This window comes from Hemiscyllium ocellatum, chromosome 50, assembly GCF_020745735.1.
Source record: "Hemiscyllium ocellatum isolate sHemOce1 chromosome 50, sHemOce1.pat.X.cur, whole genome shotgun sequence".
NCBI classification, from domain to species: domain Eukaryota; kingdom Metazoa; phylum Chordata; class Chondrichthyes; order Orectolobiformes; family Hemiscylliidae; genus Hemiscyllium; species Hemiscyllium ocellatum.
Genome location: NC_083450.1, coordinates 9,748,857 through 9,762,703, shown reverse-complemented (window position 1 = coordinate 9,762,703; position 13,847 = coordinate 9,748,857). Strand labels below are relative to the sequence as shown.

Genomic DNA, 13,847 nt, shown 5'->3' with positions numbered 1-13,847 from the left:
TGGGTGTCATTGAGAATCACTGGGTCCTATTGTGTGTGACACTGTGTGTCATTGAGAATCACTCGATCCCATTGAGAGTCACTGGATCCCATTGAGTGTCACTGGGTGTCATTGAGAATCACTGGATCCCTTTGAAAGTCACTGGATCCCATTGAGTGTCACTGGGTGTCATTGGGAATCACTGGATCCCACTGGATGTCATTGAGAATCACTAGATCCCATTGAGTGTCACTGGGTGTCATTGAGAATCGCTGGGTCCCACTGAATGTCACTGGATCCCATTGAGTGTCACTGGGTGTCATTGAGTGTGACTGGATCCTATTGAGTGTCACTGGGTGTCATTGAGAATCACTGGGTCCCATTGAGTGTCACTGGGTGTCATTGGGAATCACTGGATCCCATTGAGTGTCACTAGGTGTCATTGGGAATCACTGGATACCACTGAATGTCACTGGGTGTCACTGAGAATCACTGGGTCCCATGGAGTGTCACTGGGTGTCATTGAGACTCTCTCGGTCCCATTGAGTGTCACTGGGTGTCATTGAGAATCACTGGGTCCCATGGAGTGTCCCTGGGTGTCATTGAGAATCACTGGATCCTACTGAGTGTCACTGGGTGTCATTGAGTGTCACTGGATCCCATTGAGCGTCACTGGGTGTCATTGAGAATTGTTGGGTGCCATTGAGTGTCACTGGGTGTCATTGAGTGTCACCTTATCCCATTGAGTGTCACTGGATCCCATTGAGAATCACTGGATCCCATTGAGTGTCACTGGTTGTCATTGAGAATCACTGGATCCTACTGAGTCTCACTGGGTGTCTTTGAGAATCACTGTGTCCCATGGAGTGTCACTGGGTGTCATTGAAAATTCAGTGGATCCCATGAAGTGTCACTGGGTGTCATTGAGAATCACTGGGTCCCATTGGGTGTCGCTGGGTGTCATTGAGTGTCAAGGGATCCCATTGAGTGTCACTGGGTGTCATTGAGTGTCACTGGATCCCATTGAGTGTCACAGGGTGTCACTGAGTGTCACGGGATCCCATTGAGTGTCAATGGGTGTCATTGAGAATCACTGGGTCACATTGAGTGTCACTGGGTGTCATTGAGAATCACTGGATCCCATTGAGTGTCACTGGGTGTCATTGAGAATCACTGGATCATATTGAGTGTCACTGGGTGTCATTGAGAATCACTGGGTTCCATTGAGTGTCACTGGGTATCATTGAGAATCACTGGGACCCATCGAGTGTCACTGGGTGTCATTGGAAATTCCCTGGATCCCATTGAGTGTCATTGAGAATCACTCGATCCCATTGAGAGACACTGGATCCCATTGAGTGTCACTGGGTGTCATTGAGTGTCACTGGATTCCATTGAGTGTCACTGGGTGTGATTGAGAATTATTTGGTCCCATTGAGTGTCACTGGGTGTCATTGAGTGTCACCTTATCCCGTTGAGTGTCACTGGGTGTCATTGAGAATCACTGGATCCTACTGAGTGACACTTGGTGTCATTGAGAATTGTTGGGTCCCATTGAGTGTCACTGTGTGTTATTGAGAATCACTGGATCCCATTGAGTTTCACTGGGTGTCATTGAGAATCACTGGATCCTACTGAGTGTCACTGGGTGTCATTGAGTGTCACCTTATCCCATTGAGTGTCACTGGGTGTCATTGAGAATCACTGGATCCTACTGAGTGACACTGGGTGTCATTGAGAATTGTTGGGTCCCATTGAGCGTCACTGTGTGTTATTGAGAATCACTGGATCCCATTGAGTGTCACTGGATCTCATTGAGTTTCACTGGTTGTCATTGAGAATCACTGGATCCTACTGAGTGTCACTGGGTGTCATTGAGGATCACTGTGTCCCATGGAGTGTCACTGGGTGTCATTGAAAATCACTGGATCCCATTGAGAATCACTGGAACCCATTGAGTGTCACTGGGTGTCATTGAGAATCACTGGATCCCATTGAGTGTCACTGGGTGTCATTGAGAAACACTGGATTTCATTGAGTGTCACTGGATGTAATTGAGAATCACTAGATCCCATTGAGTGTCACTGGTTGTCATTGAGAATCACTGGATTCTACTGAGTGTCACTGGGTGTCATTGAGAATCACTGGATCCTACTGAGTGACACTGGGTGTCATTGAGAATTGTTGGGTCCCATTGAGCGTCACTGTGTGTTATTGAGAATCACTGGATCCCATTGAGTGTCACTGGATCTCATTGAGTGTCACTGGTTGTCATTGAGAATCACTGGATCCTACTGAGTGTCACTGGGTGTCATTGAGAATCACTGTGTCCCATGGAGTGTCACTGGGTGTCATTGAAAATCACTGGATCCCATTGAGAGTCACTGGAACCCATTGAGTGTCACTGGGTGTCATTGAGAATCACTGGATCCCATTGAGTGTCACTGGGTGTCATTGAGTGTCACTGGATCCCATTGAGTGTCACTGGGTGTCATTGAGAATCACTGGATCCTACTGAGTGTCACTGGGTGTCATTGAGTGTCACCTTATCCCATTGAGTGTCACTGGGTGTCATTGAGAAACACTGGATTTCATTGAGTGCCATTGGGTGTCATTGGGAATCACTGGATACCACTGAATGTCACTGGATGTCATTGAGAATCACTGTATCCCATTGAGTGTCACTGGATCCCATTGAGTGTCACTGGGTGTCATTGAGAATCACTGGATCCCGTTGAGTGTCACTGGGTGTCATTGAGAATCACTCGATCCCATTGAGTGTCACTGGGTGTCATTGAGAATCAGTGGGTCCCATTGAGTATCACTGGGTGTCAGTTGGGTGTCCCAAGTCTCACCCATTGGTTATGGATGTTGTTGCGATAGAGTCACTGAGGGTCTCTGGCTGACTCTAGGTGACGCAGGATGTCCTTAGGTGTCACGCAGTGACACTGGGTGTAGTTGGGTGTCATTGAGATTCAGTGGGTGTCATTGAGAGTCGTCAGGTGTCCCTGGGTGCCACTGGATGTCATTACGTGTCACTAGATGTTAATGGGCCCCACTGTGTGTCACCGGGAGTCATTGGGTGTCATTGGGAGACAATTGATGTCATTCAGTGTCACTGGGAGTGTCTGGGTGTCACTGGTTATAACTGGGAGTCATTGGGTGATATGTGAGTGTTGCTGGGAGTCACTGGGTGCAACAGGGACTCATTCAGTATTTCTGGTCTTATTGGGTGTCACACGGTTTCTCTGGGTCACACTGCACCACTGTGGGTGTCTGTGGGTCTCTCTGGGGCTCATTGGGAGTCTCTGGGTGCCTGGGCGTGTCTCTGGGAGTCACTGGGTGCCTGGGGGAGTCTCTGGGTCTCACTGTAGGTCACTAGGTCTCACTGGCTCTCTCTGGGTGTCACGGGGTCCCTGGGGGTGTCTCTGAGTGTCTCTGGGTCCCTGGGGGTGTCTCTGGGTGTCTCTGGGTGTACCTGGGGGTGTAGCTGCCATCTTTGCCCTCCTGTGAATGCTCTCCCCTTTCTTTGTATTCCCAGTTTCCTGATAAACATTACGAGGATATCGACAAGATCCGGAGATGGAAGGTGAATATCCGGGAGATGGCAGGAGGAGCTGCTGCCCTTCTCCCTCCTAACAGGCCGGAGGATCGACCGGGATCACCCTCATTACCGGGGGCACCTACCTCTGACCCTGCGTCCACACACACTGCCCGTCCCCGGGCAGTGGAAGGGGGTCTGGGGGTCACACTGGGCGATGCTAACTACCAGGAGGTGAGAGTCACTGGAACCCATTTAGTGTCACTGGGTGTCATTGAAAATCACTGTATCCCATGGATTGTCACTGGGTGTCATTGAGAATCACTGGGTCCCATTGAGTGTCACTGGGTATCAATGAGAATCACTGGATCCCATTGAGTGTCTCAGGCTGCCATTGGGAATCACTGCATCCAATTGAGTGTCACTGGATCCCATTGAGCGTCACAGGGTTTCATTCAGTGACACTGGATCCTATTCAGTGTCACTGGGTGTCATTGAGAATCACTGGATCCCATTGAGTGTCATTTGTTGTCATTAATGGTCACTGGATCCAATTGAGTGTCACCGGGTGTCATTGAGAGTCACTGGATCCCATTGAGTGTCACAGGGTGTCATTGATGTTCGCTGGATCCCATTGAGTGGCACTGGGTCCCATTGAGTGTCACTGGATCCCATTAAGTGTCACTGGGTGTCATTGAGTGTCACTGGATCCCACTGAGTGTCACTGGGTGTCATTGAGAATCAATGGGTCCCATTGAGTATCACTGGGTGTCATTGAGAGTCACCGGATCCCATTGAGTGTCTCAGGCTGCCATTGGGAATCACTGCATCCAATTGAGTGTCACTGGATCCCATTGAGCGTCACAGGGTTTCATTGAGTGACACTGGATCCTATTCAGTGTCACTGGGTGTCATTGAGAATCACTGGATCCCATTGAGTGTCATTGGTTGTCATTGATGGTCGCTGGATCCCATTGAGTGTCACTGGGTGTCATTGAGAGTCACTGGATCCCATTGAGTGTCGCTGGGTGTCATTGATGGTCGCTGGATCCCAATTGAGTGCCACTGGATCCCATTGAGTGTCACTGGATCCCATTAAGTGTCACTGGGTGTCATTGAGTGTCACTGGATCCCACTGAGTGTCACTGGGTGTCATTGAGAATCAGTGGGTCCCATTGAGTATCACTGGGTGTCATTGAGAGTCACTGGATCCCATTGAGTGTCAGTGGGTGTCATTGAGTGTCACTGGGTGTGATTGAGAATCACTGGAATATATTGAGAGTCACTGGGTGTCATTGAGTGTCACTGGGTGTCATTGAGTGTCACTGGATACCATTGAGTGTCACTGGGTGTCATTGAGAATCACTGGATCCCATTGAGTGTCACTGGGTGTCATTGAGAATCACTCAATCCCATTGTGAGTCACTGGGTCCCATTGAGTGTCACTGGGTATCATTGCAAATCACTGGGTCCCATTGGGTGTCACTGGGTGTCATTGAATGTCAAGGGATCCCATTGAGTGTCACTGAGTGTCATTGAGTGTCACTAGATCCCATTGGGTGTCACTGGGTGTCATTGAGTGTCACGGGATACCATTGAGTGTCAATGGGTTTCATTGAGTGTCTCTGGATCCCATTGAGTGTCACTGGGTGTCATTGAGAATCGCTGGGTCCCACTGAGTGTCACTGGGTGTCATTGAGAATCACTGGATCCTATTGAGTGTGACACTGGGTGTCATTGAGAATCACTGGATCACATTGAGTGTCACTGGGTGTCATTGGGAATCACTGGATACCACTGAGTGTCACTGGATGTCATAGAGAATCACTGGATCGCATTTAGTGTCACTGGATCCCATTGAGTGTCACTGGGTGTCATTGAGTGTCACCTTATCCCATTGAGTGTCACTGGGTGTCACTGAGTGTCACTGGATCCCATTGAGTGTCACTGGTTGTCATTGAGAATCACTGGATCCTACTGAGTCTCACTGGGTGTCTTTGAGAATCACTGTGTCCCATGGAGTGTCACTGGGTGTCATTGAAAATTCCGTGGATCCCATGGAGTGTCACTGGGTGTCATTGAGAATCACTGGGTCCTATTGGGTGTCACTGGGTGTCAATGAGTGTCAAGGGATCCCATTGAGTGTCACTGGGTGTCATTGAGTGTCACTGGATCCCATTGAGTGTCACAGGGTGTCACTGAGTGTCACGGGATCCCATTGAGTGTCAATGGGTGTCATTGAGAATCACTGGGTCACATTGAGTGTCACTGGGTGTCATTGAGAATCACTGGATCCCATTGAGTGTCACTGGGTGTCATTGAGAATTACTGGATCATATTGATTGTCACTGGGTGTCATTGAGAATCACTGGGTTCCATTGAGTGTCACTGGGTATCATTGAGAATCACTGGGTCCCATCGAGTGTCACTGGGTGTCATTGGAAATTCCCTGGATCCCATTGAGTGTCATTGAGAATCACTCGATCCCATTGTGAGACACTGGATCCCATTGAGTGTCACTGGGTGTCATTGAGAATCACTGGATTCCATTGAGTGTCACTGGGTGTCATTGAGTGTCACTGGATTCCATTGTGTGTCACTGGGTGTCATTGAGAATCACTGGATTATATTGAGTGTCACTGGGTGTCATTGAGCGTCACTGGATTCCATTGAGTGTCACTGGGTGTCATTGAGCGTCACTCGATCCCATTGAGTGTCACTGGGTGTCATTGAGTGTCACCTTATCCCGTTGAGTGTCACTGGGTGTCATTGAGAATCACTGGATCCTACTGAGTGACACTAGGTGTCATTGAGAATTGTTGGGTCCCATTGAGTGTCACTGTGTGTTATTGAGAATCACTGGATCCCATTGAGTGTCACTGGGTGTCATTGAGTGTCACTGGTTCCCATTGAGAGTCACTGGTTGTCATTGAGAATCACTGGATCCTACTGAGTGACACTAGGTGTCATTGAGAATTGTTGGGTCCCATTGAGTGTCACTGTGTGTTATTGAGAATCACTGGATCCCATTGAGTGTCACTGGGTGTCATTGAGTGTCACCTTATCCCATTGAGTGTCACTGGGTGTCATTGAGAATCACTGGATCCTACTGAGTGACACTGGGTGCCATTGAGAATTGTTGGGTCCAATTGAGCGTCACTGTGTGTTATTGAGAATCACTGGATCCCATTGAGTGTCACTGGATCTCATTGAGTGTCACTGGTTGTCATTGAGAATCACTGGATCCTACTGAGTGTCACTGGGTGTCATTGAGGATTACTGTGTCCCATTGAGTGTCTCTGGGTGTCATTGAAAATCACTGGATCCCATTGAGTGTCACAGGGTGTCATTGAGAGTCACTGGATCCCATTGAGTGTCACAGGGTGTCATTGATGGTCGCTGGATCCCATTGAGTGGCACTGGGTCCCATTGAGTGTCACTGGATCCCATTAAGTGTCACTGGGTGTCATTGAGTGTCACTGGATCCCACTGAGTGTCACTGGGTGTCATTGAGAATCACTGGATCCCATTGAGTGTCTCAGGCTGCCATTGGGAATCACTGCATCCAATTGAGTGTCACTGGATCCCATTGAGCGTCACAGGGTTTCATTGAGTGACACTGGATCCTATTCAGTGTCACTGGGTGTCATTGAGAATCACTGGATCCCATTGAGTGTCATTGGTTGTCATTGATGGTCGCTGGATCCCATTGAGTGTCACTGGGTGTCATTGAGAGTCACTGGATCCCATTGAGTGTCGCTGGGTGTCATTGATGGTCGCTGGATCCCATTGAGTGGCACTGGATCCCATTGAGTGTCACTGGATCCCATTAAGTGTCACTGGGTGTCATTGTGTGTCACTGGATTCCACTCAGTGTCACTGGGTGTCATTGAGAATCAGTGGGTCCCATTGAGTATCACTGGGTGTCATTGAGAGTCACTGGATCCCATTGAGTGTCAGTGGGTGTCATTGAGTGTCACTGGGTGTGATTGACAATCACTGGATTATATTGAGAGTCACTGGGTGTCATTGAGCGTCACTGTGTGTTATTGAGAATCACTGGATCCCATTGAGTGTCACTGGATCTCATTGAGTGTCACTGGTTGTCATTGAGAATCACTGGATCCTACTGAGTGTCACTGGGTGTCATTGTGGATTACTGTGTCCCATTGAGTGTCACTGGGTGTCATTGAAAATCACTGGATCCCATTGAGTGTCACAGGGTGTCATTGAGAGTCACTGGATCCCATTGAGTGTCACAGGGTGTCATTGATGGTCGCTGGATCCCATTGAGTGGCACTGGGTCCCATTGAGTGTCACTGGATCCCATTAAGTGTCACTGGGTGTCATTGAGTGTCACTGGATCCCACTGAGTGTCACTGGGTGTCATTGAGAATCACTGGATCCCATTGAGTGTCTCAGGCTGCCATTGGGAATCACTGCATCCAACTGAGTGTCACTGGATCCCATTGAGCGTCACAGGGTTTCATTGAGTGACACTGGATCCTATTCAGTGTCACTGGGTGTCATTGAGAATCACTGGATCCCATTGAGTGTCATTGGTTGTCATTGATGGTTGCTGGATCCCATTGAGTGTCACTGGGTGTCATTGAGAGTCACTGGATCCCATTGAGTGTCGCTGGGTGTCATTGATGGTCGCTGGATCCCATTGAGTGGCACTGGATCCCAATGAGTGTCACTGGATCCCATTAAGTGTCACTGGGTGTCATTGAGTGTCACTGGATTCCACTGAGTGTCACTGGGTGTCATTGAGAATCAGTGGGTCCCATTGAGTATCACTGGGTGTCATTGAGAGTCACTGGATCCCATTGAGTGTCAGTGGGTGTCATTGAGTGTCACTGGGTGTGATTGAGAATCACTGGATTATATTGAGAGTCACTGGGTGTCATTGAGTGTCACTGGGTGTCATTGAGTGTCACTGGATCCCATTGAGTGTCACTGGGTGTCATTGAGAATCACTGGATCCCATTGAGAATCACTGGATCCCATTGAGTGTCACTGGGTGTCATTGAGTGTCACTGGATCCTATTGAGTGTCACTGGGTATCATTGAGAATCACTGGGTCCCGTTGAGTGTCACTGGGAGTCATTGGGAATCACTAGATCCCATTGAGTGTCACTGGGTGTCATTGGGAATCACTGGATACCACTGAATGTCACTGAGTGTCACTGTGAATCACTGGGTCCCATGGAGTGTCACTGGGTGTCATTGAGACTCACTCGGTCCCATTGAGTGTCATTGGGTGTCATTGAGAATCACTGGGTCCCATGGAGTGTCACTGGGTGTCGTTGAGAATCACTGGATCCTACTGAGTGTCACTGGGTGTCATTGAGTGTCACTGGATCCCATTGAGCGTCACTGGATGTCATTGAGAATTGTTGGGTCCCATTGAGTGTCACTGTGTGTTATTGAGAATCACTGGATCCCATTGAGTGTCACTGGGTGTCATTGAGTGTCACCTTATCCCATTGAGTGTCACTGGGTGTCATTGAGAATTGTTGGGTCCAATTGAGTGTCACTGTGTGTTATTGAGAATCACTGGATCCCATTGAGTGTCACTGGGTGTCATTGAGTGTCACCGGATCCCATTGAGTGTCACTGGTTGGCATTGAGAATCATTGGATCCCATGGAGTGTCTCTGGGTGTCATTGAGAATCACTGGAACCTACTGAGTGTCACTGTGTGTCATTGAGTGTCACTGGATCCCATTGAGTGTCACTGGGTGTCATTGAGAATCACTGGATCCTACTGAGTGACACTGGGTGTCATTGAGAATTGTTGGGTCCAATTGAGTGTCACTGTGTGTTATTGAGAATCACTGGATCCCATGGAGTGTCACTGGGTGTCATTGAATGTCACCGGATCCCATTGAGTGTCACTGGGTGTCATTGAGAATCACTGGAACCCATTGAGTGTCACTGGGTTACATTGAGAGTCACTGGATCCCATTGAGTGTCACTGGGTGTCATTGATGGTCGCTGGATCCCATTGAGTGGCACTGGATCCCATTGAGAGCCACTGGATCCCATTGAGCATCACTGGGTGTCACAGTTTGTCATTGAGAATCACTGGATCCTGTTGCGTGTCACTGGGTGTCATTGAGTGTCACTGGATCCCATTGAGTGTCACTGGGTGTCAGTTGGCTATCCCAAGTCTCACCCACATTGGTTTCGGATGTTGTTGCGATAGAGTCACTGAGGTTTTCTGGCTGACTCTAGGTGACGCAAGATGTCCTTAGGTGTCACTCAGTGACACTGGGTGTAGTTGAGTGTCATTGAGGTTCACTGGGTGTCATTGAGAGTCGTCAGGTGTCCCTGGGTGCCATTGGATGTCATTACAAGTCACTAGATGTTAATGGGCCCCATTGTGTGTCACCAGGTGTCATTGGGTGTCATTGGGAGACAATTGATGTCATTCAGTGTCGCTGGGAGTGTCTGGGTGTCACTGTTAATAACTGGGAGTCATTGGGTGATATGTGAGTGTTGCTGAGAGTCACTGGGTGTCATTGAGAATCAGGTGTCCCTGGGAGCCATTGGATGTCATTATGAGTCACTTGATGTTAATGGGCCCCATTGGGTATCACCGAGAGACATTGGGTGTCATTGGGAGACAATTGATGCCACTCAGTGTCACTGAGAGTGTCTGGCTGGGTGTCACTGGTTATAACTGGGAGTCATTGGGTGATATGTGAGTGTCGCTGGGAGTCACTGGGTGCAACGGGGACTCATTCAGTATCTCTGGTCTCATTGGGTGTCACACAGTTTCTCTGGGTCACACTGCACCACTGTGGGTGTCTGTGGGTCTCACTGGGGCTCATTGGGAGTCTCGGGGTGCCTGGGTGTGTCTCTGGGAGTCACTGGGTGCCTGGGGGAGTCTCTGGGTCTCACTGTAAGTCACTAGGTCTCACTGGCTCTCTCTGGGTGTCCCTGGGGGTGTAGCTGCCATCCTTGCCCTCCTGTGAATGCTCTCCCCTTTCTTTGTATTCCCAGTTTCCTGATAAACATTACGAGGATATCGACAAGATCCGGAGACGGAAGGTGAATATCCGGGAGATGGCAGGAGGAGCTGCTGCCCCTCTCCCTCCCAACAGGACGGAGGATCGACCTGGATCACCCTCATTACCGGGGGCACCGACCTCTGACCCAGCGTCCACACACACTGCCCGTCCCCGGGCAGTGGAAGGGGGTCTGGGGGTCACACTGGGAGATGCTAACTACCAAGAGGTGAGAGTCACTGGAACCCATTTAGTGTCACTGGGTGTCATTGAAAATTACTGGGTCCCATTGAGTGTCACTGGGTGTCATTGAGAATCACTGGATTCCATTGAGTGTCACTGGGAGTCATTGAGTGTCACTGGATTCCATTGAGTGTCACTGGGTGTCATTGAGAATCACTGGATCCTATTGAGTGTCACTGGATCCCATTGAGTGGCACTGGATGCCATTGAGTGTCACTGGATCCCATTGAGTGTCACTGGGTGTCATTGATGGTCGCTGGATCCCATTGAGTGGCACTGGATGCCATTGAGTGTCACTGGATCCCATTAAGTGTCACTGGGTGTCATTGAGTGTCACTGGATCCCACTGAGTGTCACTGGGTGTCATTGAGAATCAGTGGGTCCCATTGAGTATCACTGGGTGTCATTGAGAGTCACTGGATCCCATTGAGTGTCAGTGGGTGTCATTGAGTGTCACTGGATTCCATTGAGTGTCACTGGGTGTGATTGAGAATCACTGGATTATATTGAGTGTCACTGGGTGTCAATGAGTGTCACTGGGTGTCATTGAGTGTCACGGGATACCATTGAGTGTCAATGGGTGTCATTGAGAGTCTCTGGATCCCATTGAGTGTCACTGGGTGTCATTGAGAATCACTGGGTCCCACTGAGTGTCACAGGGTGTCATTGAGAATCACTGGATCACATTGAGTGTCACTGGGTGTCATTGGGAATCACTGGATACCACTGAATGTCACTGGATGTCATTGAGAATCACTGGATCCGATTGAGTGTCACTGGATCCCATTGAGTGTCACTGGGTGTCATTGAGTGTCACCTTATCCCATTGAGTGTCACTGGGTGTCATTGAGTGTCACTGGATCCCATTGAGTGTCACTGGTTGTCATTGAGAATCACTGGATACCACTGAATGTCACTGGATGTCATTGAGAATCACTGGATCCCATTGAGTGTCACTGGATCCCATTGAGTGTCACTGGGTGTCATTGAGAATCACTGGATCCCATTGAGTGTCACTGAGTGTCATTGAGACTCTCTCGGTCCCATTGAGTGTCACTGGGTGTCATTGAGAATCACTGGGTCCCATGGAGTGTCACTGGATGTCATTGAGAATCACTGGATCCTACTGAGTGACACTGGGTGTCATTGAGTTTCACTGGATCCCATTGAGCGTCACTGGATGTCATTGAGAATTGTTGGGTCCCATTGAGTGGCACCTTATCCCAATGAGTGTCACTGAGTGTCATTGGGAATCGCTAGATCCCATTGAGTGTCACTAGGTGTCATTGGGAATCACTGGATACCACTGAATGTCACAGTGTGTTATCGAGAAACGCTGGATCCCATTGAGTGTCACTGGGTGTCATTGGGTGTCACCGGATCGCATTGAGTGTCACTGGTTGTCATTGAGAATCACTGGATCCTACTGAGTGTCACTGGGTGTCTTTGAATATCAGTGGATCCCATTGAGTGTCACTGGGTGTCATTGAGAATCACTTGATCCCATTGAGAATCACTGGATCCCATAGATTGTCACATGGTGTCATTGAGAATCTGTGGGTCCCATTGAGTGTCACTGGGTGTCATTGAGTGTCAAGGGATCCCAATGAGTGTCACTGGGTGTCATTGAGAATCACTGGATCATGTTGAGTGTCACAGGGAGTCATTGGGAATCACTGGGTCCCACTGAGTGTCACTGGGTGTCATTGAGAATCACTGGATTCCATTGAGTGCCACTTGGTGTCATTGAGAATCACTGGATACCATTGAATGTCACTGGATGTCGTTGAGAATCTCTGGATCGCATTGAGTGTCACTGGGTCCCATTGACAGTCACTGGGTGCCATTGAGAATCACTGGGTCCCATTGGGTGTTACTGGGTGTCATTGAATGTCAGGGGGTGTCATTGAGAGTCACTGGATCCCATTGAGTGTCACTGGGTGTAATTGAGAATCACTGGATCCCATTGAGTATCACTGGGTGTCATTGAGAGTCACTGGATCCCGTTGAGTGTCACTGGGTGTCATTGAGAATCACTGGATCCCGTTGAGTGTCACTGGGTGTCATTGAGAATCACTGGATCCCATTGAGTGTCACTGGGTGTCATTGAGTGTCACCTTATCCCATTGAGTGTCACTGGGTGTCATTGAGTGTCACTGGATCCCATTGAGTGTCACTGGTTGTCATTGAGAATCACTGGATACCACTGAATGTCACTGGATGTCATTGAGAATCACTGGATCCCATTGAGTGTCACTGGATCCCATTGAGTGTCACTGGGTGTCATTGAGAATCACTGGATCCCATTGAGTGTCACTGAGTGTCATTGAGACTCTCTCGGTCCCATTGAGTGTCACTGGGTGTCATTGAGAATCACTGGGTCCCATGGAGTGTCACTGGATGTCATTGAGAATCACTGGATCCTACTGAGTGACACTGGGTGTCATTGAGTTTCACTGGATCCCATTGAGCGTCACTGGATGTCATTGAGAATTGTTGGATCCCATTTAGTGTCACCTTATCCCAATGAGTGTCACTGGGTGTCATTGGGAATCGCTAGATCCCATTGAGTGTCACTAGGTGTCATTGGGAATCACTGGATACCACTGAATGTCACAGTGTGTTATTGAGAAACGCTGGATCCCATTGAGTGTCACTGGGTGTCATTGGGTGTCACCGGATCGCATTGAGTGTCACTGGTTGTCATTGCGAATCACTGGATCCTACTGAGTGTCACTGGGTGTCTTTGAATATCAGTGGATCCCATTGAGTGTCACTGGGTGTCATTGAGAATCACTCGATCCCATTGAGAATCACTGGATCCCATAGATTGTCACATGGTGTCATTGAGAATCTGTGGGTCCCATTGAGTGTCACTGGGTGTCATTGAGTGTCAAGGGATCCCAATGAGTGTCACTGGGTGTCATTGAGAATCACTGGATCATGTTGAGTGTCACAGGGAGTCATTGGGAATCACTGGGTCCCACTGAGTGTCACTGGGTGTCATTGAGAATCACTGGATTCCATTGAGTGCCACTTGGTGTCATTGAGAATCACTGGATACCACTG

At 48.9% G+C, this 13,847-nt stretch overlaps 1 protein-coding gene across 1 annotated transcript in view; it reads left to right on the top strand.

Annotated features, from left to right (window-relative positions):
- LOC132805549 (proline-rich protein 12-like) overlaps positions 1-13,847 on the top strand; it is a gene marked incomplete at its 3' end in the record, with an annotated part of 218,052 nt that overhangs the window by 19,846 nt on the left and 184,359 nt on the right. Inside the window, exons 5-6 of the mRNA XM_060820660.1 lie at positions 3,521-3,754; positions 10,531-10,764. Coding sequence (XP_060676643.1) covers positions 3,521-3,754; positions 10,531-10,764 — 468 coding nt within the window. The remainder of the gene's footprint in view (positions 1-3,520; positions 3,755-10,530; positions 10,765-13,847) is intronic.